The sequence below is a fragment of the Mustela nigripes genome, chromosome 5 (assembly GCF_022355385.1).
Source record: "Mustela nigripes isolate SB6536 chromosome 5, MUSNIG.SB6536, whole genome shotgun sequence".
Taxonomy (NCBI): Eukaryota; Metazoa; Chordata; class Mammalia; order Carnivora; family Mustelidae; genus Mustela; species Mustela nigripes.
In genome coordinates, this window is record NC_081561.1 from 51,082,618 (window position 1) to 51,106,322 (window position 23,705).

The 23,705-nt window shown below is 43.9% G+C and overlaps 1 protein-coding gene across 1 annotated transcript; it reads left to right on the top strand.

The window, feature by feature from the left end:
- Nucleotides 1-486: 486 nt before the first annotated feature.
- On the top strand, nt 487-22,095 carry GCM1 (glial cells missing transcription factor 1). The gene is made up of 6 exons (XM_059400234.1): nt 487-565; nt 3,453-3,667; nt 15,715-15,967; nt 16,908-17,020; nt 17,969-18,100; nt 19,645-22,095. Exons 2-6 carry the CDS (start codon nt 3,575-3,577, stop codon nt 20,380-20,382), a joined length of 1,329 nt encoding a protein of 442 aa, XP_059256217.1. The 5' UTR covers nt 487-565; nt 3,453-3,574; the 3' UTR covers nt 20,383-22,095.
- Nucleotides 22,096-23,705: the final 1,610 nt, after the last annotated feature.

The following is a 23,705-nucleotide window of genomic DNA, read 5'->3' on the forward strand; positions in this document are numbered from 1 at the left end:
TTTTTTTGTTTTGTTTTTTAAAGATATTTATTTATTTATTTATTTGACCGGGGGCGGGGTCGGGGTACAAGCAGGGTGAGTGGGAGAGGGAGAAGCAAGCTTCCTGCTGAGCAGAGAACCCCATGCAAGGCTCGATCTGAGGACTTTGAGACCATGACCTAAGCCGAAGGCAGACACTTAAAGACTGAGCCACCCAGGCACCCCCCTCATGAAGTTCTTTTTTCAGTGTCCATTTCAGTTAACATCCCCTCTTAACATAAAGGAGGGGAAAGTTCCCAGGTGAACAATAGAATATCCCTCACGTTGCTGGTGTTCTGGGGACAATTGTGCTGGTTAAGTGACTGCCTACGTCGCTCTTCTCTGGCCCAAGCCCTTAAGTCCATCCCAAGCTCAGCATCTAGATTTTGATTGGATTTTTGCCAGACCTCATTAGCATAGTGTACCTTGACCTGGATTAGGGAACTGTAGCTTCGGCTTAGAAAATGACCAGAACCTGCTGGGACCTGAACCAGAGATGAGATTTTTATGACACAGTGTTGTCTGCATCTCCATAAGAAGTCAGAAGGTAAGGAAGCCAGAAATATCGGGGCGAGGCCAATGTAAGGAATATGCTAATAGCGATCCCATTCCTACAGGATTTCAGTTCTACTTGAAATGATGAAATGATGAAATTTAAATACATTTTGCCCCAAGTTGCTTTAAAAAAAAAAAAAAGGAAATCTTTACAAATTAAGTTTTTTAATTCTGGAGAAAAACTGAATTATTTATTTTCTAAGGTCTGCAAACAGTCGTTCCTGTGTTTTGTTCTTAACTTTCAGGGAAATACTAAATTAAGGTTTGTTCATTTGGCAACAATTTATAACTGAGAAAATAAAAAATGAAATCTTTGTGCAGCAAGAATTTTTATTCCTCTCCCCTTAGTTTAAAAACGAAAGAGTTATGTCTGTGTTGTTTAAAAAAATGCTTAGGAATTTTTGAGATATGACTCTTGTTATTCAAAGTCTTAAAAAAAAAGAGAGAAAAGTTCAGTCTGTCCCAAGGAGCTACAACAAGTTTTAGACCATCTGAGTTACTGTTGTTAATGCTCAAGAGAGGTAACCCCAATAAAGCTGTTACCATCAGGTTGCCACACGATCTCTGTGTCTTATAGACTTGGAATCGAAATCTGAATTCGGGTCAGTCTGTAGCAGCACTTCTTCAGCAACTCAATGTTATTTCCCAAACATAGAGTTTGATTTAGAACTCCTGGGGATTTAACCTTGCATGGCAGTGTTTGAAACAGGGGTGATGGACTTCATGCTGTCTGAATCTTTGACCACTAGGTTGTAGGTGAGTGTGGTAGGGGGATAAGGGGTGAAAGACCCCTATTAGCTTATTATCTAAGGGTCATACGTTCGGGTCAGCAGTCTTCTATATTCATATACTTGCCCTCAGATCTCAGTGACTGACAAGTGTTCGGGTTATATAAAGAAACGTGACTAAGGAACGGAGCCCATGGCACTTCCTCAGTTGGAGACTATTAAACTAACTCATAGTTCAGGTTTACTATTAAGTTGTTTTATGTCCCTTGTTTTTCCACGAGCCACCAGCAAATGGAGATTGCACGCATACTAACATGTTTTACTTTGTGTTCTACTAATATGCACATTTCATCTGCAGAATGATCAGTTTTTTTCCTCAGAGTAGAACATTTCCTTTCTTCTCCTTCCTTCCTTCCTTTCTTTCTTTTCCTACTTCTTTTATCTTTTTTCTTTTTTTTTTCTTTTTTGGCTAAATCTCCTTGAATCAGTTAGGATTAGAAACCAGAGTGGTGTTTCTCATGGGGGAGGAAATTCAGTGTGCAAACATTTTTGAATTCTATCATTTACATAATACGATTTAATCAGAGCAAAATGAGATAGAATCTCCGGTGGGGGGGCAGAGGGGGAGGGAAGAGGGAGATTTTTATTAGAAAACCTTGAAGGGTACTTTTGAGTTAAAGTCAGAAAACGATATTTTTATTTAAATTTTTTTTTTATTTTCTAACATTCTTTTTATTTTATTTTTAACATAAAATGTGGTATTTGTTTCATGGATACAGGTCTGGGATTCTTCAATCCTACACAACACCCAACACTTCCCACACACATAACCCTCCTCAGTGTCCATACCCCAGCCATCCCATTCCTCCCACCTCCCCAGCAACCCTCAGTTTCCTGAGATTAAGAGTTTCTTACGGTTTGTCTCTCTCGTTTCATCTTGTTTCATTCTTTCCTTTCTTCCCCTATGAACCTCTGCCTTGAAGAAATACCATTTTAAAGCAGTAGTTCTCAAACAGTTCTGCCCCTTCCAGGGGACATCTGGCCATGTAGGGAGACATTTTTGGTTGTCACAACAAATGATGTGTTGCTACTGACACTTAATGGTCAGAGACCAAGGATGCTGCTAGACGTCCTACAGTGCACAAGATAACCTCCCACAGCAAAAAAATTGTCAGGTCCTGGGGCTCCTGGGTGGCTCTATCGGTTAAGTGTCTGCCTTCCGATCAGGTCATGATCCCAAGGTCCTAGGATCGAGCCCCACATCGGGCTCCCTGCTCGGTGGGAAGCCTGCTTCTCCCTCTCCCACTGCCCCTGCTTGTGTTCCCTCTCATGCTCTCTCTCTCTGTCAAATAAATAAATAAAATTTCTGAAAAAATTACCAGGTCTAAAGTGTTAATAATGTCCAGGTTTGAGAGGGAATCCGATTTGAGGCTATCCATTAATAATATTTGAAGATACAAAGTGTGCACTGGTTGATTGAGGAGATAAAAATTCATCTCTGGTGGGGCGCCTGGGTGGCTCAGTGGGTTAAAGCCTCTGCCTTCAGCTCAGGTCATGATCCCAGGGTCCTGGGATCGAGCCCCGCATCGGGCTCTCTGCTCAGCAGGGAGCCTGCTTCCTCCTCTCTCTCTGCCTCTCTCTCTGCCTGTCTCTCTGCCTCCTTGTGATCTCTGTCTGTCAAATAAATAAATAAAATCTTTAAAAAAAAATTCATCTCTGGCAATTTAGATTTAAAAAATACTTCTGGATACATTTGGTTGTGATGTTTCCCACTTCTGACTTGAACCACACATGTGTTGGCTAGTGTACAAAGGTAAATCTATGAAAACAGCTCCAAGCCAGCTCTCCCTCTTGCCCCCAAGGTATATGGAGGACAGTGTTCTAACCATTGGCTGCAGGTGACCATGGTCCCCACTCTGACATTCCCAGCCCGGGCCTAGCCGGGCAAAGGGCGGCCCCAACCCAGTGAGCGTGGTGCTTCTGACTCCCATGGTTGAGCTTTATTGTCACAAGATCACGAATGACTTCTACATTGTGTTTTTATTTCGTATGTTGGTGCTTGCAAAAATGTCAATGAAACAGGTTTTTCTGGCAGGCGAGAACTGATTTTTATCTCTTTAACGGTCAGTATTACTATCACTTATTTTTTAGTGTCAGAAAACAGTCTCCAGGTCTAAGTTGCTGAGTCAAGAGTGGATTGATCCGACTGTAGGAAACGCCTTTGAGAAGCAGATTCCTCACCATTTCTGTGGAAATTGGGTAGACGGAACCCTATGGATGACCTGACTGTCATGGCGCCTGAAGACCTTGATTCCGAGGACAAGGAGGTGTTAAGCTGGGATATTAACGATATGAAACTGCCACAGGTACGTACTTACATAAGAATCTGCCTTCAGCCTTTGACTCGGAAGCCTTAACTTGTTACATTCTGGAAGAAAATTGGTGAGGAGCCAAGCTGGGGAAATTGCTGTCCTGCAGAGCTTCGGCTGGGCATCTAACTGAGGAATTTTAAGAGGAGATGCCATGACCTAGAATTGGAATTGGTCTTTACCTGGCGACACTACCCCTCGCCCCACAAGAGTTACAGACTGAAACAAAGAAAATGCTGCTTCCCTTCTCTTTTCCAAGTTTGGCTTGGATCCTGTCGCACCTACCCCAGCTAGCTGCTAGAATAAAGTTGATGATAAGTTATTTGCAAATAGATTGACTTTGCACAGTGCACAGATTCCCAGAAAGCCTTATTTGCTATATAGTAATGGGTTTTTAAATTTTTTTTTTTTTTTTAAGATTTTACTTACTTATTTGACAGAGAGCACAGGCAGGTAGAGTAGCGGGCAGAGATAGGGAGAGAATCAGACTCTCCGCCAAGCAGGGATTCCCCATTCAGGACTCGATCTTGGGACTGACTCCAGGATTGTGACCTGAGCCGAAGGCAGTTGCTTAACCAACTGAGCCACCCAAGTGCCCCAATATAGTAATGGTTTTAAATTAAATCTGTAACTGTAATGTCCAAATGATAGTTCTCTTATGGACCAGAGCAATTCTTCTAGAGCTTGTGTAAGTAAGATGGGGTGAATATACACAGGGCTGTTTTCCAGCTACAGAGAGGCTGTTTCATTTTCTTTACCTTCATTTTTGGCATTTGACTTTTTAACTCTTAATTTGGTGGAAAATATGAATTGTGTAAAACTGACCTCCCCTGACTCCCTTTTTGGCATTCCAAGTATGTTTTCACTGAAGTTGTTGGAAAGGGTATTGGGAAGGCAGGGTGGAGATAGCCAGTACTGTTTAATGAAAAGGTCAAGTTAGTCTGCCTGACTCTGGGGAACAAATTTGTTTTTTTACCAAGGCAGGGCAGAAGAAATGGGATTCCACAGTCTCAGTTTAAAACCATTCCAGTTTTTATTCTCATGAAGACTTCCAGATCATTTCAAATTTCACTCTAATGAAGTTTTTTGTTTGTTTCTCTGTTTTCTCTTAAATTCCTACCTATGTTAGCTCTCAGTAGGTCTTAGAAGAGTTGGAAGTCAAAAAGTATACCCTGGGGGCGCCTGGGTGGCTCAGTGGGTTAAAGCCTCTGCCTTCGGCTCAGGTCATGATCCCAGGGTCCTGGGATAGAGCCCTACATCGGGCTCTCTGTTCAGCAGGGATCCTGCTTCCTCCTCTCTCTCTGCTTCTCTTCCTACTTGTGATCTCTGTTCTATCAAATAAAAAATTAAAATCTTTAAAAATATATATATACCCTGCTTTTCACTCTGTTAAGGTGGTTAAATAAACCATAGTTGAATCATATAAATATCTATTGTAGGGATTTGTCCTTTTTGTCCTTATAGTTGTGCCTCTTTTTTTTTTTTTTTTTTTGGATTTTATTCGTTTATTTGAGAGAGAAAAGGAGAGAGAGAGAGTATGAGCAGTAGGGAGGGGCAGAGGGAGAAGCAGACTCCCTGCTGAGCAGGGCTCCATCCCTGAACGATGGGATCATGACGTGAGCCGGAAGTGAGCCACTTAACTGACAGAGCCACCCCACTGCCCCTTTATGGTTGCTCTTAATTGGTTTATGATCGTTGTTGCTGTTCTAGGAGAATCTTTAAGGTACATTTTAGTTTACCTGGCTCAAGGATGTAGATCACTTCCTTTTCCTAATTTCATGATCGTAGCTCACAAGTAGCTGTGGGGTAACCTAAGCTTCAAGAGTAGAAGTAAGCAAGGATCTGGAAGGTTTGCAGGGCCGCCTCCTCGAGCAGGGTTTTTGTTTTTTTGTTGTTTTTTTTTGTTTTGTTTTTAATATTTTATTTATTTATTTGACAGACAGAGATCACAAGTAGGCAGAGAGGCAGGCAGAGAGAGAGGAAGGGAAGCAGGCTCCCTGCTGAACAGAGAGCCCGACGTGGGGCCCGATCCCAGGACCCTGGGACCATGACCCGAGCTGAAGGCAGAGGTATCAACCCACTGAGCCACCCAGGCGCCCCTCAAGCAGGGGTTTGAGAACCCTCTGAAGTGGCAGGTAACACTGTCTACAACATGCATTTTTTTCTTCTGGGACCAAGGACCATATCATTCATCAGATCTGTAAACAAAAGAAAGGAAACACCAGGGACAGCTCAGTTGGTTAAGCGTCTGCCTTCAGCTCAGGTTGTGATCCCAGGGTTCTGGGATCAAACTCTGCATTGGGCTCCCTGCTCTGCAGAGAGCCTGCTTCTCCCTCTTCCTCTGCCACTTGCTCTGCGTGCATGTGCTCGCGCGCTCTCTCTCTCTCTCTCTGTGTCAAACAAGCAAATAAATAAAATCTTTTAAAAAAAGAAAGGAAGCACCACTTCTCTGGAGGAAAACTTGGAACTCATGAAAGTTCACTTTCCATTATGAATTTTCAAAAACAAAAGCATTCTCAGTTTCCCAAGACATTGCATTCAGAAATTTACAAAAATACAATGTAGTTTTGAAAATGTGTCATTTATAGTAATCAAAAAGTAGGATTGCTCCTGTAAATAACTTAGTGAACTTCAGCAAGTGCCCTTGTAAATATCCCGGGGTAATGATTAGAAGTGCAGTGCCTTTGGGGCACCTGGGTAGCTCAGTCAGTTAGGCCTCTGACTCTTGGTTTTGGCTGGGGTGGTGATGTCAGGGTTGTGAGATCGAGCCATGTGTTTTCTCTCTCTCTCTCAAAAAAAAAAAAAAAAGAAAAGGAAAAAAGTGCTGTGTCCCTTTAATATTTTCTAAGCAGAGACACCACCATCCTGATCTGGATTTGTGCTGGCTCTGGAATCGGATCACGAACCATTTGAGGTGAAAAATAAAAGGGTCTTGGAAAGATTTCCAAGCTGATTAGGTTGTATATTTTGTGAGTATTTCAAGGCCGAGTGGTTGCACTGTGTAAGCCAGGGTATGGGGACAAAATCCCGGCTTGGAATTCCAGTTCTGCCTCTTTTTAATCTGTAAAGCCTTAGGGAGTTGTTTCCCTTTACTGAGACTCCCTTTCCTCTTCTGAAAATAAGGTGGCTTCACAGACCGGTCTAGGGTTCTGGGACCTCAGTAGGAAAGCAGCCTGCCTTCTAGAACTGTCAGCCCGGCGTTAACACACCACCTGACATACATTAACAGCAGTTGATAAGTGTGAAAGTCACCCGCGAATGGCTCCACTGCTTTCAATCTGTGTGACTCTAAACCATTTTTTAAAAAAAGATTTTTATTTATTTATCTGACAGACAGAGATCACAAGTAGGCAGAGAGGCAGGCAGAGGGAAAGCTGGGGAAAACAGGCTCCCGGCTGAGCAGAGAGCCCGATGCGGGACTCGATCCCAGGACCCTGGGATCATGACCTGAGCTGAAGGCAGAGGCTTTAACCCACTGAGCCACCCAGGCGCCCCTAAACAAGCCATTTTTAAGTCTCAGTTACCTTCTCGGTAAAAGGAAAATTGAAATTACTTACACAAGCCGCTTAGAGCCCTGTTTGCCAAAGTATGTTCTGTGGACTATGCATGACGCAGCATTTTTGTAGGTGTTGTAAGGAAAAACAGAAGCCCCGGGTTCAATGAAGTTAAACAGATTTCTTTGCGCGGATCGGAGACGTCCATCCACGTCTGTGTTGGCGGTGCTCCCAAGAGAAGGCGGTGTCAGGCTCTGTGGCTCTGACTTGTTTTTGACCCTGGAGTCCTCTCTATAGAGCCCCTCAGGTGATTCATGTTCTCAGACTACCAGTTTGGGCACCAAAAAAAATCCGGTTTGAAGGATCAGATGCAATTGCTTGTTATTGTTGTAAATTTGGTACAGGGAATTCAGAGTTTGTTTTTCCTAATTTTGTGTTCTTGCCAGGATGACTACTTCCACAGTGTGTAGGCAAATTCTGGCAACTGGTAGACCCATTTCTTTACTGCTAATCTGCTCACATGCTTCAGATTTTGAGATGAGCCACCGAGTGCTGAATGCATGTTCTGTGCCCTGAAATTCCGTAGCCCTTTGCACATCTCAATCATGCCAAGATTTATGGGCTGGTTTTTGCCAATAGTGAATGCTGATATCCTCATTAGGACATTAGATGTTCCGGCGGGCGCCTGGGTGGCTCCGTTGGTGAAGCATCCGGCTCTTGATTTCAGTTCAGGTCATGATCTTAGGGTTGGGAGGTAGAGCCCCGTGCTGAGCATGGAACATGCTTGGGATTTTCTCTCTCTCCTTCCTCTGCCCCTCCCCTGCTTGCTTGCCCTCTCTGTCAAATAAATTAAATTAAATAATTAAATTTTAAAAAGACCCAAACATTTCTGAGTAACGACAATGTATCAGACACTACAGCAGGCTCTGGGGATATGGGGGCCATGAAGCTATGCTAACTTTCATGGATGGGCTCATGATCTTTTGAGCAAATGGAATAAGGTCCGTGCCTGAATGGAGAGTCTGTGTCATGCAGAAAAATGCTGGAGGTCCTTGCAAGAGGACATATGGAATTCAGCGTGCCTTGGACATGGGGATCAAGATGGCTTCTGGCAAAGGGCTTTCTCGGAGCAATGCCTTGTAAAATGTAAAAGGGGGAAGCAAACAAGACCATCAAGGCAGAACAGGGCCCCCGAGTCCAAAAGCTATTCAGCCTCTACGTTTGAAGGAGCTTGTGCACAGGCATCCAGCAGGGTCGGCAGGGAGATGGGGGAGGCTACTGGCTGGAAAGGCGGTTTAGAAGCAGACTATCCTAAGAGGATTCAGTTATTTTCTAGGAATAGGGTAGTTACTAGGCTTTTGGGGCCAGATAGAATCGTGATTGGATCTGGGGCTGAAAGTCCTCTTGCTCTGGCTAAGTCATCCCTCCCCTCTATTTGTTTCATGGGGGCTTCCTCCTCCTCTCAGCTGCATGTTAGATCTTTATAAATATTCCTTTCACTTGCTTCTGGTCCGTCCTCTAAGGGTGGTCATGTTGATACCCTTTCTCCATAATCCAGCCCTCAGGGAGCCAGCCCTGAACCACAGGCACTCAACTTACTCAAAACCACCATTGATAAAAATCTCGGACCAGTGTGGTGTGCCAGTTTGCTTTCCCTTTTTATTCCCCTTATACTTTCATTTTACATTTCATTTTCATTTTAAAGGTGCAACTATAATTGCATTAGGGTTTGCTTGACCCAAGCAGCAAATGTCTGGTGTTGGTTTAGTCTTTCCTACATTAAAAATGTTTATTACAAGTTCACGGAAAGGGTCACAATCTCATTAATACTGACTGTAACTCTTGGCAGCTTTGAACAGCTAAGAAAGTGGTTTTTTTCTTTTTCTTGAGAAATTGGGAAAGAATTACTTCTTTTTCTTCCTAAATAGCACCCACTTTGGCAGGACGCTGAGAACACCTGTTCTGTTCCTAACACCAGCCAGTTTCTCTTAGTACAAGTACAGGGTGTACTCGGAAGCACCATTGCAGACAAACCCTGAATCATTTGGTTCCTAAGTATGCAGTTTAAACCTGTGGCCAGGGTTGCCTGGTTGGCTCAGTCAGTAGAGCATGCAACTCTTGATCTCAGGGTTATAAGTTGAAGCCCCATGTTGGGCATAGAGCTTACTTAAAAAATAGTAAAATTAAGTTAAATAAAAAACAGCAAACCATGGCCAAAGCCACACCAAGCCATTAACTCAAAAAATTCCAAGCTTTAAGTATATTCTTTTCTAGAGAAAAGATAAATATACATAGTCTAAACATAAATACAGGTCAGCCTAAAACCTGGTGAGTCAACCACAAAGAACCCATGTCTCCAGTTAATTTCCTGGACCATGATTTTAGCCAGCAGGGTTGCCTTTGCCTCAGACTTCAAAGAGAAGGTAAATATTGGAGCTCTTCAGTGAGTTCAGGTGTGGCTAAATGTAATCACAATGAGCCAGGAGTAATCAGATGTGTCTTGGTGCTGAAGAGCCAACAGGTAAACTAGATTCCGGGTTTCTTGTCAGTTATTATCTGCCTGCGTGATCAGGTCACATTATTGTTGGTCTAACAGGTACACCTATGACTCTGTCCTTCTTGCCAGCGTTCCCCTTGATGTCAAGGTCATTTGAACTTCCTGGGACAGCTCCACCTATATTGGGCTCCCTTGGTCATTGAATCCCCACTACTGGAGCTAGAATCATTCCGCCACCCCGGACTCTTGTTGGGATGGGGACATTACTGAATCTGTGGTAGGAGAAACTGTCTTCTGGGTGCCTGCCGGGAGGTCCTTTGCTTAACCAAGTACAGTGGAAAGGGAAGGAAGAAGAGTAGAGAGAAGCAAGCAATGGAGAATTTAAAAACAGGAGAACTCCAGCCGATCTTAGTGTTGTCTGAACAAATAAGGACTCTTTTTTTTTTTAAGATTTTATTTATTTATTTGACAGACAAGAGATCACAAGTAGGCAGAGAGACAGGCAGAGAGAGAGGAGGAAGCAGGCTCCTTGCTGAGCAGAGAGCCCGATGCGGGGCTCCATCCCAGGACCCTGGGACCATGACCTGAGCCGAAGGCAGAGGCTTAACCCACTGAGCCGCCCAGCCACCCCAAGGACATTTTTGTTTTGAATTTTGATCCTTTAACAAAGGTAGGAAATTGCCCTATTAGCCATTATAAGGAGTCACTCTTGAGTTAACTCAAAAGCATTTTGTTGAGTTGAATTTCTTCTTTGAGACCACGTGGGTTTGGTTTTCTGTTGGCGCAGAAGAGATAAGTTCCTGAAACCAAAATGCTGGTTGATTTTTTTTTTTCTGTGTTCCATAAGTAACATGTCATTTTTTTCCCCTCTATCTGATTTGCTTAAAGGTATATCTGTATGCCCTCCCTGTTTTATTTGGAAACATTTGTTTATAAAGAAGCTATTCTTTTTTTTTTTTTTTTTTTTTTTTTTTTTTAGATTTTGTTTTTATTTATTTGACAGACAGAGATCACAAGTAAGCAGAGAGGCAGGCAGAGAGAGTGGGGAAAGCAGTCTCCCCGAGGAGCAAAGAGCCTGATGCGGGGCTCAATCCCAGGACCCTGAGATCATGACCTGAGCCAAAAGCAGAGGCTTAACCCACTGAGCCACCCAGGCACCCCAAATTAAGCTATTCTTAGCATTAAAGAAAAATGCAGATAATTGCTTTGTATGAGAGTGGATTATATGCTAGGTGAAATCCATTTTAATATAATCAAAGTAGTGTAGGTGTTTTGATGCCATATTTCACAATTTTCATTTTCATTTTATTAGTTTTGTTTTAATAGTACATACTTAATTTTTAAGGGACCCTATTAGAACTTCAGGTAGTTAAGTAAAGCAGAATAAGGAAGATTTGGTGCTCTAGGGTTCCATGGAGTTGCAGAGATTTTGAGTGAGTTAGAGGATTAGGTCTCTTAGTAAAAAAATTACAGAAGTCATAGAAATGTTAAACCCCCAGGGATGTTACCCCCTTGAGATTATAAAATATAAATTCGTTAGATTTCCTGTTGGAAACCTGAAGGATATTCCCTTTAAATTATAAACTTCTTAACTGAGAGGAAAAACAAAGTTACTCATGAAAAGTTAGAAATTAAAATAAACACAAGATCAGGAAAGAAGAAAACATTTTTTGGAGATCCGCTAAACGACATTAAGAAATGATTATTCTTTCTTTTTAAATTTCACCTCTCTAGTGCCTTGCATTTACAAGGCTTTCAGAAGTCACTGTCATTCATTTGACACCTGGGTTCCTCTGCATTATGGGAATCTAGGTTTTGTCTTAATTTCAATGTCAAACGATGTCAAAGATTCCACTAGGCATCCAAATCAAAAGATTGGGCATAGAGAAGAACTTGATACGAACACATTTACTCCTAGGAATTTTCTCAGGTTAATACGTTGTCAGAATTATTACTACATTACTGATGGAACTGGAAATGTAGGCTGCCAGTGAAGAGGCTGCTGGGAAGAAAAAAAAAGGCTTAAAAGATGGTCAAATGTAGGGACACCTGGCTGGCTCAGTCAGAATAACATGTGACTCTTGATCTGGAGATCGCGGGTTCGAGCCCCACACTGGGTATAGAGCCTACTTAAAAAAATAAATAAATAAACAAATAAACTTAAAAAAAAAAAAAAAGACATAATATTTTCAAATGTAAAAAATACTATAATCCCTGAAGCACCTGGCTGGCTTAGGTTTGAGAATGTGACTCTTAATCTCAGGGTTGTGAGTTCAAGTCCCACGTTGGGTGTGGAGCCTACTTAAAAAATAAATAAATAAAATATTTCTTAAAAAGAAAAGAAAATATTGTAAGCCCTAAAACAAATCTCAACAATGTTAAAATACAGTGTTCTCCAGCGATGGTGGAACCAGCCTAGAAATTAATAGCAAAGGGCAGCAGAGAAATCTGCACATACATGGTAAATAAACAGTATATTTGTAAGTCAAAAAGGAAGCTCCAATGGGAGATCAAAATATACATTGAACTGAGAGAAAATTGTGGGGAGAAAAGACGATGGAGATCATTTCTTCCTCTGAACCTCTGAGACACTCACATACAGCTTCCCCTCCTCGTGGTTCATGGGATTAATGGCGCTGACCACCCTGCAGGGGCTACTCACCTTGAAAATGAAAATCTCCGCTTTTCTTCAAGTCTGCATGGCCCTTGTCTCTGCTGCCCTGACAACTGTGCTTTGTGTCTGAATTATTCAAATGCCTCCAATCGATTTTTACAGTCCAAATCGTTAAAGGTCCACATGTTAGTGTTTGAACCCACATTTTTATTTCAGAAGATAAAATATTCTGCTTCTTGGGGCGTTTCTGTGACTACAGAAAATAAGAAGGCATTGCTTAGAGCCTTAGGTCAGAAGGCAGAGAAGAGAAGACAAGGTGTGTGGAGGAAGCAGGAAGGGGGCTGGCTGCCTGAGGTGAATCTTACCCAGCTCGGAAATCCCAGGGCATTGGGAGAGGGAGGGAAAGAGCTAGAAAAAGCCGACGGTCCACTCAGCATCTTGGCGTGGCTGCGCCTGTTTCCCGGAAGCTCTGCTCTAGCTGCCTGACGGACCACAGGGGCCTTTTGCAGACAGCACACGCCCTCCTCCATTTCCCTTCTTACCTCACAGTAGTTACAGTGAGGCACATGAAGGGTTCCCCTGAGCCATTACTCTGAGAAAGAAGGCTGTGGAGTCAAGTTATTCCAGTAAAGTCTTTGCTTTAGAGGGGCTTGGACCCCATCTTGGATTTGGTTTGACAAGGTTTAAAGCACGAAGTGCCCTCTCTGTTGGTCTTCTCCATCCTGAAAGCCGTTGGCTCTTAAAACCACATTGGCTGCTTGTAGTTCTGGATCTGGTCCTCCAGGCACGGCTTCAGATGTTTTATGTATGTTAACTCATTCAGTCTTCATAACATCCCTGTGAGGTGGGTACCTCCATTTTCCAGAGCAGGAGAGCAAGAAGTGAAGGCACCCAGAGGGCAAGGAACTTGGTTAAGACTTTGTACTGAGGCGGTCTACTTCAGGGGCCGGGCTCTTAACCAGAAGTCAGGAGACTTTGTCTAAAGGGCCAGATAGTCAGTTGGGCCATTACAGTCTCTGCTATAATGACTTGACTTGGCTGTAGTAATGTCAAGTATGCATAGACAACACTGAAGTGAATGAGATTGGCTGTGTTCTAATAAAACTTTATTTACCAAAAAAAAAAAAGCAATTTGATCCATGAGCCCTATATTACAGAACCCAGCTTTTTTTTTTCTTTTTTTAAAGATTTTACTTATTTATTTGACAGAGAGAGACACCGCAAGAGAGGAAACATAAGCAGGAGGAGTGGGAGAGGGAGAAGGAGCCCTTTGGCTAAGCAAGGATCCTGATGTGGGGCTCAGTCCCAGGACCCTAGAATTATGACCTGAGCTGAAGGCAGATGCTTAATGACTGAGCCACCCAGGTGTCCCCAGACCCCAGCTCTTAACTGTACCAACACTACCTCTACCTCATTTATGTTTCCTCAGATCCACCTTAGTTCCCACGACATGCCATTCAAATGGCAACTATCAGTATATCAAACTTAAAGTTCATAACACATCTGCTCTTGGTGGTACTTCTTTGAAGAATATTTTATCACTATGTCCATTTTGGAGAAGAGCAAAATGAGGCTTCAGAGATAGTCACTTGCCCAGAGTCTTAGGTTACAAAGCTCTTTGGCACGTTTTAAACTTGAAATCTAGGGGCGCCTGGGTGGCTCAGTGGGTTAAAGCCTGTGCCTTTAGCTCAGGTCATGATCTCAGGGTCCTGGGATCAAGCCCTGCATCGGGCTCTCTGCTCTGCAGGGAGCCTGCCTCCCCCTCTCTCTGCCTGCCTCTCTGCCTATTTGTGATTTCTGTCTGTCAAATAAATAAATTAAAAAAAACAAAAACAAAAACAAAAAAACCTTAAACTTGAAATCTAACTCAGTAAACACCAACTTCCCCATGCTGCCCTTCCATCCTGTTGTTGATATTTTCTCTTTTCCTTCTAAAATGCCCCCCCCCCCCGCAATATTCTATGCCTGCTTTCTTGTCAGGGAGTCAAAAGGAAGGCACCCTGACCTCTCCTTCTGGACCTTCTAGAATCTTCTCTCTGACCTTCTAGAATCTTCTTGATGAAAAATGTTCTTCTGTCATGCCAGGTCTCTGGAGGGTATGGGAATAGACACAGCCTAAGTTTGAGTATGGAGACTGCTTAGCAAATGTCATTCTTTTTTTTTTTTTTTTAAAGATTTTACTTATTTATTTGACAGAGAGATCACAAGTAGGCAGAGATGCAGGCAGAGAGGGGGAAACAGGCTCCCCATTGAGCAAAGAGTTTGATGAAGAGCTCCATCTCAGGTCCCTGAGATCGTGACCTGAGCCGAAGGCAGAGGCTTAACCCACTGAGCCACCCAGGTGCCCAGAGATTATCGTTCCTGAGAATGAAGCAGGATCGGTCAAATGCGGGATCTATGCTCCAAAGGGCCGGAAGAATGGGAGCTTCAACATCAGTGCCTAACATTTATTGAGAGCTTATTCCATGCTAGGTGCTATGCTAAGTATTTTTTATATATTATCATATTCTCAGAGCCATACTTAAGGTTGGCAGGTCTTGTTATCCGTATTCTACAGATAAGGAAACAGAAGGACAAGAAGCCCAATGACAAATGCCATAAGGATTGAGTGTACTGATGATCTTTCGTAAGGAGAGCTTAGATATTCACACAGGGTGAGTAGTGCTAGTGCTAGTGCTAGGCAAGAATGTAGAACTTTGCAGCCAAAGTAAACTCCCCCTCCTTGTTGGAGGCCCATGGATCTAGAAGTAAGAGAAAAAGGAAGAAGTTCTCCCCAGGGGAGAAAGTGGCTATCAGAACCCTCCCAAACCCGGGCTCTCTAGTTTTCCCACTGTTCAGCTCTGGTGACTGCATTCACCTTCCCAGTAAGGTAACTAATGTGTTATGAGACATCTCACTACCCTGCCACAGAGCACAATCACATTACTTCACCTCAAAAATTCTTCGTGGGAGATGGTCAATAAGTCTTCTCTCCAAAGCCTAGAGAATCATCACATAGTAGAACTCAGGGGAGGTGGGAAGTACTGAATGACAGCCCAGCTTGGCCAGGGAGCAAACATTCCGTAGACCCAGCAGGCCTAATGGTGTCATTACGCCGAGCTCAGATCCTGTTGTTGGGAGTGAAACGCTGGTTGGTCTTTGCCAAAGGTCTCCACAGCTCTTGGAGGCCAAGACCACCTTCACATCTAAGAACAGTTGGTGTGTGTTTTTTTTTTTTTTAAGATTTTACTTACTTGAGAGAGAGAGCATGAGATGGGGTGGGGCAGAAGGAGAAGCAGACTTCACACTGAGCAGGGAGCCCAATGCAGGGCTCTGGCCAGGACCCTGCGATCATGACGTGAACCGGAGGCAGACGCTTAACCAACGGAGCTGTGCAGCCAGCCTACACAGTTGTGTTGTCTCACTTAAAATACAGCAGTATGCTTTGTGTCTCTAACAGAATGTGAAAAAGACTGACTGGTTCCAGGAATGGCCCGACTCCTACGAGAAGCACATCTACAGCTCAGAGGACAGGAACGCACAGCGGCACCTGAGCAGCTGGGCCATGCGCAACACCAACAACCACAACTCCCGCATCCTCAAAAAGTCCTGCCTGGGCGTGGTGGTGTGCAGCCGTGACTGCTCTGCTGAGGAGGGCCGCAAGATCTACCTGCGACCCGCCATCTGTGACAAAGCCCGGCAGAAGCAGCAGAGTGAGTAGCGTTGGGGGTACAGCGAGGAAGCTGGCATCCAGCAGCCTCCTCACCCCTCGGGGTTTGCCCTGTGGTTCTCCCCGTGCTCAGAGCACCCACCAACAAAACCACTTCCTTGGGTTAAGGCCCCTGACTCAAGGCTTCTGTTCAAAAGCGTAGGTATCACTTAGGGGACTCATACTAGTTCATCAGAGGACCCACATAAAGTCTAGGAGAACATTGTTGATCACACTTGACCACGTGACATCTTGGGGAATGGGTCCCATCCCCCACCCTCGCCCAGGAGCTCAGTGAATGGTTTGGTCTGGAGTGGGAGCAGTGGGACGAAGTTTGAGATTCGACTCCAGTCCATGCCATTTAGGTCCATGCCATAGTCGGGTTCATTGTGTTCTTCTTTATCATGTCCATCGGATTGTGAAACAGATGCATCCAGCATTCCCCTGTGCCCTGCCCGCTTCTGACCTCAGGTTACTTCATGTTCTTTCCTTGTAAGCTGTCTTGAAAACTGGCTCTCCTGAAAGGGTCTGGTCTCAGTCATTTACACTTTAATGAACATTTAGGGGCTGTGCTTCTCTTCTGTGACTTTGCTCTTTGACCCTTAATTCTCACTGGGAAGTGAAGGAATTCTGTCCTCTTCTCTACAAAGAATTTCAGGTCTCAGTAAATATGGAGGGAGGGATTTTCTGCTCAAAAGAGCTCTCCCTTGACTTGTGAGATATCCCAGTCTGTAGGAAACCGCTTCCTCTATCCCTGTGTGAGACTGGTCTGGGAGGCTTTGATGGCCAGGCCTCCGGGGGTCAGAGGTAATGCCCAGTGGAAGGGAGCCCAGAACACTGCACCCAGGCCCATTCTCTGCCATCCCAGAGTTAAGTACCAACTGCGGGGGCTGCACAGACTCAGGACTCAGTTGGCAGGGTCACCTGCTTGTGCTCTCTTACAGGGAAACGCTGTCCAAACTGCGACGGGCCTCTGAAGCTCATTCCTTGCCGAGGCCATGGGGGCTTCCCGGTCACCAACTTCTGGAGGCACGACGGACGCTTCATATTCTTCCAGGTTGGATTTGACTTAGAGTTAGGAGATGCCATTTTCTCTTTAATTCCGGAAGTGTGCGCAGAGCATAGGGGGAGGTTTCGTACGGGAGATGGGCAGGGGAATGCGAGCCCATACCAACCCCGAGGCGCACTCTGGGCAAGCAGATGGCACACAGGCGCCAAGACCCAGAGCCCCAGGAGGGGAGTTGGCTGATTCCACCTCCGGCCCCTGGAGGGAGGCACCCTGCAGTAATCTCATTACACTCAGGCTAGCACAGTGCTGTGGCCTGGGGTTGGCTTCAACAAACCCAAAATGTGGGTGTGCAGGATTCCTTGAGGGGGCGGTGCTAAAAGCAGGATAAAAGTCTGGCTTCTGATGGCAGAAGGTCCGTGGTGTGCTGGTCAACCAACCTTCCAGAAAGAAAATATCCCAATGGCTAGCGTGGGCCAGCATCTGTGATCATAGCGGTTCCCATCGTGGCTCATCTCCAGCTGCCAGCCAGCTCCCAGAATTCCCAAGCATTCTATAGCTGGCTCTCAGCTTGGACAGCTCCAGCATGCTTTGAATTCCGGCTCCCCGCTCATTCATGGGGGGATAGGGGGAGGAGTGTCCCCTCCATAGCTGGTGGAGTGGCCCCATGCCTCAGTTTCCTACTCTGTAAGCTGGGGCAGTGGTAATGGCGGCAGGATTGATGCTCAAGGGTCAGTGAGGTCGTGTGTGTTGTGGCCTCCTCTCACACCGCAGGAAGCACTTTGTAGTGTCGCTTGTTATGATTGCGAGTGTGACTTCACCAGGTGGGCGAGGGGCACCATGTTCAAAGGCGGGCAGGAAAGCACGTGACAGGCCAAAGAGCTTTATGAAGTCTTGGGCCAGCAGCAGCACCCGGTCAGGTGGCAGGGCATGGGGTAACATTCTACACACCGTGAGGTCCAATATTGCTGTTTATTTTACCTCCTTGTCTCTTGTAAGTCAAAGGGAGAGCACGATCATCCAAAACCAGAAACCAAATTGGAAGCCGAGGCAAGAAGAACAATGAAAAAAGCACATGCGGCGGCATCTGCCTCTGTCCCCTCAAAGCTGAAGGAGAGCCCAGATACAAAGGTAACCTGTCCCCTGTGTGCTCAAAACATATGGCAACTCCCCACACTCGTGGTGAGGACAATACCCTTCTCCAGTCCCTCTCCACAAATGAGGTCGAAACCATCCCATCTGGCTCATCTATAGGGTAGCATCCCCCAGAAAAAAGAAATAGAATTGGGTTTTCCTCTTAATTTCTGCCATCTTGTAGCATGCTCTCAGATACTCTTAAGCTTCATGTAATTTTAGAAACATCTTTCTTGCTACAATTACAAGGAGAGACTTGGATTAGTACTTACCCTCTATTTGGCACTTTATATTTTGGTTCAGAAGTGAACCTAAAGTGGTCTTGGCAAAATACCATTCCAAAATGGGCATTCTTCCCCTAAATAGATTAGCAGACTCGACCCAGAGGAAATAACCAGGAAGTTTCTGAAAACATTGGCCACCTGTGGGGTTGGGGGTTGGAGAGGCCACACTGTGATGTGAACTGTCTGGCTTTATGGGCATCATATTAAAGGTTGGTGGGTTTGTCTGCTTGATAGTGATGCTAATTCCTGTATTTTACTGTTGCTCCGTGCTCCACATTTCTTTTCATGAGGACCGAGATGGAGCCTGTGCATTCCCTAGAGGTTCTAAATATGCCTTACGTAGAAAAAGAAAATGTCACTTGGGTCAGTTATAGGGACATGTGAGCCCCTGAAACCGAACGGCAGTTTCTTCACTCCTCCTCCCAGCCATGGGACAAGTTGAAGGGCATTTCCTCACACTCTACCTGGTCATAGTCTCTCTATCTCTACCTTCTTGTTACATAAGCAAGCAGATCACTTAATTCTCAGCCAGTTTTTTTTCCCCTGAGTTGAATTGGAAATTAGTATGTATGCTTCCTTTATTTATAGAAATAAACTTGCTACTTAATTTTCTAGAGGCCCTATTTATGGGTCAACAAAATCCCCCTTGGACTTGGAGAAAAGGCTCTTGAGAAGAAAAACAACAGAACAACCCTAGTCTCTCAGACTGCAAACAGTACTAAAAAATAGAAAAGTCAAGGAAGGAAATGACGTGTGTGTGTGTGTGTGTGTGTGTGTGTGTGTGAGAGAGAGAGAGAGAGAGAGAGAAAGAGAGAAAAGGAGAGAGAGAGAGAGACTGGGTGAGCAAGCAAGACAGAGATCCCCTGAGAGTTACACTGACTATAATATAAATCTTTGAAGCTTTAGTTTGATTTTTCTTAAATAGTCTCTTACAAGTTTCTCACAAGGACAGTTACTCTATCAGATTTGTGTTTGAGGGTGAACCATTTTCAACACACTCTGCTCAGAGTCAGAGGAGTGAGAGTGACACAGCCCGTGCTGGTGAGTAGGCTGTACAGTGGACCTGGAGGCAACCTTGACTTCTTTCAGACTTTAAGTGCTTGTGGTGAAACCCCACTGTGCGTTTGCGCTTCAAGTATGTGAGGAATGAGGAAAGTCGGACAGAGCGCTTACTTGTACAGAGTAACTCTGGGTGCCTGTGGTAGTTGTGTCAATTTGCTTAACTTATTAATGTGAGCTTTTCGCTTTCCTTTCTAGTCTCTTCCAGGTGAAACCCAAAGTTGGGGAAGTTTTCCTTTAACTTGGTCTTTCCAGGAGGGCGTCCAGTTGCCCGGTAGTTACAATGGACGTTTAATAGCTAACACTCCCCAGCAGAAGTCTCTGAATGATTGCTTGTTCTTCTCCAAGAGCTGTTGCTTGGGGGGAACCACTGACCTGGCAGACCCCACTTCCACCTTGGGCCCCACTAAGCTCTATGACAAATGCAAACTGTCCAGTAGTTGGATCTGTAATGGTGGGGACCTGCTTCATCCTGTTTCCGGAGTCTTCTCTGACTACGGTGATCAGCAAACATGGAATATAAATACTGCCTTGGGGAGACAGTCTCTTAATGACAACTGTTGTCCCAGTTATCCTTTCCCTCTGACCAGCTGGCCTTATGACTTCTCCCCTTCCCAGAGCTCTGCAGAACCCTTTCCCCAGCAGATTCCAGTGGAACCGCCTGTGGCCGAAAGTAGCTGTCGTCCATTATGGCCTAATCCAGGGGGTGAGTTTTATGAAGAGAGGCTGCATGTGGATTTTAACAGCTGCTGCCCTTCCTCCACATGCCACTCACCTCAGGAAGACCCCTTTCTCCTTACCTACGCCTCCCATCCCCACCATCAATACTCATTGACAGGCAAGAGCAGCAAATGGGATTTTGATGAAGACATGAGGGGCGTGGGTTTGGATCATTACAGCAATGAGATGCTTCTCAACCTCTGTCCTTTAAGATGATCCAAACTGAAAACCTTGTACCCTATTAGCAGGACTACAATTTAGTGCAGACTCTCTGGAAAACAGTATGGAAGGTTCCTTAGAAAACTCAAAAGTAGAACTACCTGCACTCCCGTGGTCATTGCAGCAGCATTCACAATAGCCAAAGTATGGAAACAGCCTAAGTGTCCATCAGCAGAGGAATGGATAAAGAAAATATGGTGTGTGGTATATATTTATATATATATACACACACACACACACACACACACACACGCATATACAGTGGACTAGATTACTCAGCCTCACAAAAGTGAGGAAATCCTACCATTTGCGACAACATGGATGGACCTTGAGAACATTATGTTAAGTGAAATAAGTCAGACAGAAAAAGACAAATACTGTGAACTCATTTACATGTGGAATCTAAAAAAAACCCAGACTCATAAAAACAGATCAGATTGGGGTTGCCAGAGGTTACTGGGGCAGGGCGGGAGTCATGGTGGGGAATTGGGTGAAGGCAATCAAAAGATAACGAAACTTCCAGTTTTAAGATAAATGTACATTTATGTAATTTTGGAAGCTGTAATGTACAACATGATGACTCTGGTTAGCAATATTGTATTGCATGTTGGGAAGTTGCTGAGAGAGTAGATCTTAAATGTTCCTACAATGGGGAAAAATGTGTAATTATGTGAAGCAATGGATCTTAACTTACTGTGGTAAAAAAATTTGGCAGTAAATACATATATCGGGTCATTATGTTTTACATCTTAAACTTACACAATGTTATATGTTAATTATATCAATAAAACTGGAAGAAAAAAAAGATTACCCAGATTTTTTATAACCATTCAAAAAAACTGTTTTAAGAAATGGCTGAAAAAATTTCTTTGGGCAAGAGCTTTCAGAACATAACCACAGGTAAATCAGAACCAACTGCAACTGTAAATCTGCAACAAGCAGAAGGCAAGACTTCCTCACACAAGTAATTTGGGTCTTCTCCTATTCCAGTCCTCTCATCCTTAGCGAGGAATGGAAACTTGTCTGGTCTGTGGTGAGAAATGTCCTCTGCTTTTTCTTCCCCCTCGTTATTTGGTGGTGGGGGGGGTCCTCAGCATCTCCACTGCATTATCTGTTACATTGCCCTTGAATCCTATCAAACAGCAGAGATGGGAAGAGCCCACCTACCTAGGATCTCACCTCTGCCTTCTGGGAAGCTGAAGCTGACGCTGAAGCAACAGGGATAAAGGGTAAAAGAGCTTCACAGGTGTAGAAAGATGAAGATTCCACCACAGAGGGGTTTAATGCATTGCCTAGTATTAAACCTGTGGGGTTGATTCGTGAACTCTGCACTTTCTGGTTGATTTCTAAGACTTGTCAAGACAAGGAATATGACCTGATTCCATCTAAGACAAAGACCAAGACTAAATGGCTGCAGGAGGAGAAAATCCCATCGTGCCAAATGGCTTCGTGCTCTTCCTTCTCACTTTCCTTCATGGCCTTCCCCTTCCATGAAGGCTTAGACTCTTATCCCATTTAACTTTGTTTTTATAGTGGCTAAATCAGTGCCAAGTTCCTAATAGGAGCTTGAGAAATGTTAGCTCAGAAAAGTCCTTGCGTAATGAATGTGGCCATGGTTGGCCAGCCATGTTTGAATGCCAGTTCTTTGCTAAAGTACTTGACAATAAAAGATGACCCTAGACATAAAATCTGGAAAGAACTGTGCAATAAACAAATATTTTCCGAAATTAATTATTTTTCTTTCTATTTAAAGGATAACAAATGCACGTAATACAAAATTTGGTTGCTGGTATCCTCCTCAAGGCAATATTGACTCATTTCTTGTCTACTAGAGAGAGAGGTATTCTTTGTGTACATAGATGTGTGTGTGTATAGTACCATACCAGATTCATTTCTAGCATGGCTTTTGTCATTTTAGGACATAGTCTGGGCTTCAGGTCCTTATAAGCATATAGGACCTTATAAGCATTTTGCTTGTATTTGCTTATTGCCTCTTTTTTGTTTTAAAGATTTTATTTGAGAGAGAGACCACAAAAGAGGGGGAGGGAGGGTAGAGGGAGAGGGAGAAGCAGAAGCAGACTCCCCACTGAGTGGAGAGCCCAATGTGGGATTGACCCCAGGACCTAGAGATGGTGACCTGAGCCAAAGGCAGATGCTTAACTGACTGAGCCACCTAGGCACCCCAGGTTGTCTCATTTTTAATGGTACAGAATACATTCCATGACTGTATTATAATTAACTTAAGTAGTCCTCTATTAGCAGACATTTAGATTGGGTTGAATCTACTTAATTTGTTTTCTAAGTGCATAAAACTTAGAGTTTAACAGAGTTCTAAAGCAAGTGCTTATGTAAGCACCATTCAGGCCAAGAAATAGAACTTACTGACAGTAAGTCAAAGTCCCCTGATAGGAGCCCCTAATCTCACCCACTCCTGATCTTAAACCCTTTTCTGCATCCCAAACATTGTGTAATTGACTGGCTTTTTATATTTAACTACATTTGCATGTACTTTGAAACAATAGTTCGGTTTTGCCTTTTGGGGGAAGATTAACAAATAGAATCATATAGGATACTGTAAAAAAGTTGAAATACAGCTTACATACAGAAGAATGCACAAATCATCTATACAGCTCAGTAAATTGTCACAAGCACACACCAATCTAGCCATCAGCTAGTTAGCATGTAGTTTGCTCGAGATTGTCTCCATAAGAATCAGATTGCTTTGTGGGTTGTGGTTTGTTATTTTCAGTCATAGTAAGGTATTTTTTCAAGTTGATTTAAGTAATCTCTGCACCCAGTGTGGGGGCTCAAATTCACAACCATGAGATGAGGACCTATCTGCTCTACCAACAGAGCCAGCCAGGTGCCCCTAAATTATTTTTTCACCCATAAATGCCTTTTCTCCATGCTCTAAAGCAAGCGATCTGTGCTTGCTAAAAATTTTGGCTCAAAATTCTGAAAAGTAGTGTGCCAGAAATTCAGTTCTCCTCTGAGATTTCCAGGGTTTTGAGTCTCCTCTTCTACGTGGTCCTTGAGTCTGTAACCACTGGATCCAAGAGCTTGAACTAAGTTTTTCAGGGTCACTTGTGCAAATAACTGAACAGACATCTCTCTCACTATTTCCCAAATAAGTTTATCCAGCATGTTTTTACTGCTTTGCAGAGAAGAGAAATTCTTTTCTTCAGAGCATAATCACCAATTAACTATAATAGGCTTAAAATACACTTTCATGTACCTTGAATATTGTGATTTTTCCTTGTTTTTCAAAGGTCTAATTCTTATCATTTTTCCTGTTCCATCTCTGAGAGCAGGGAATGGGG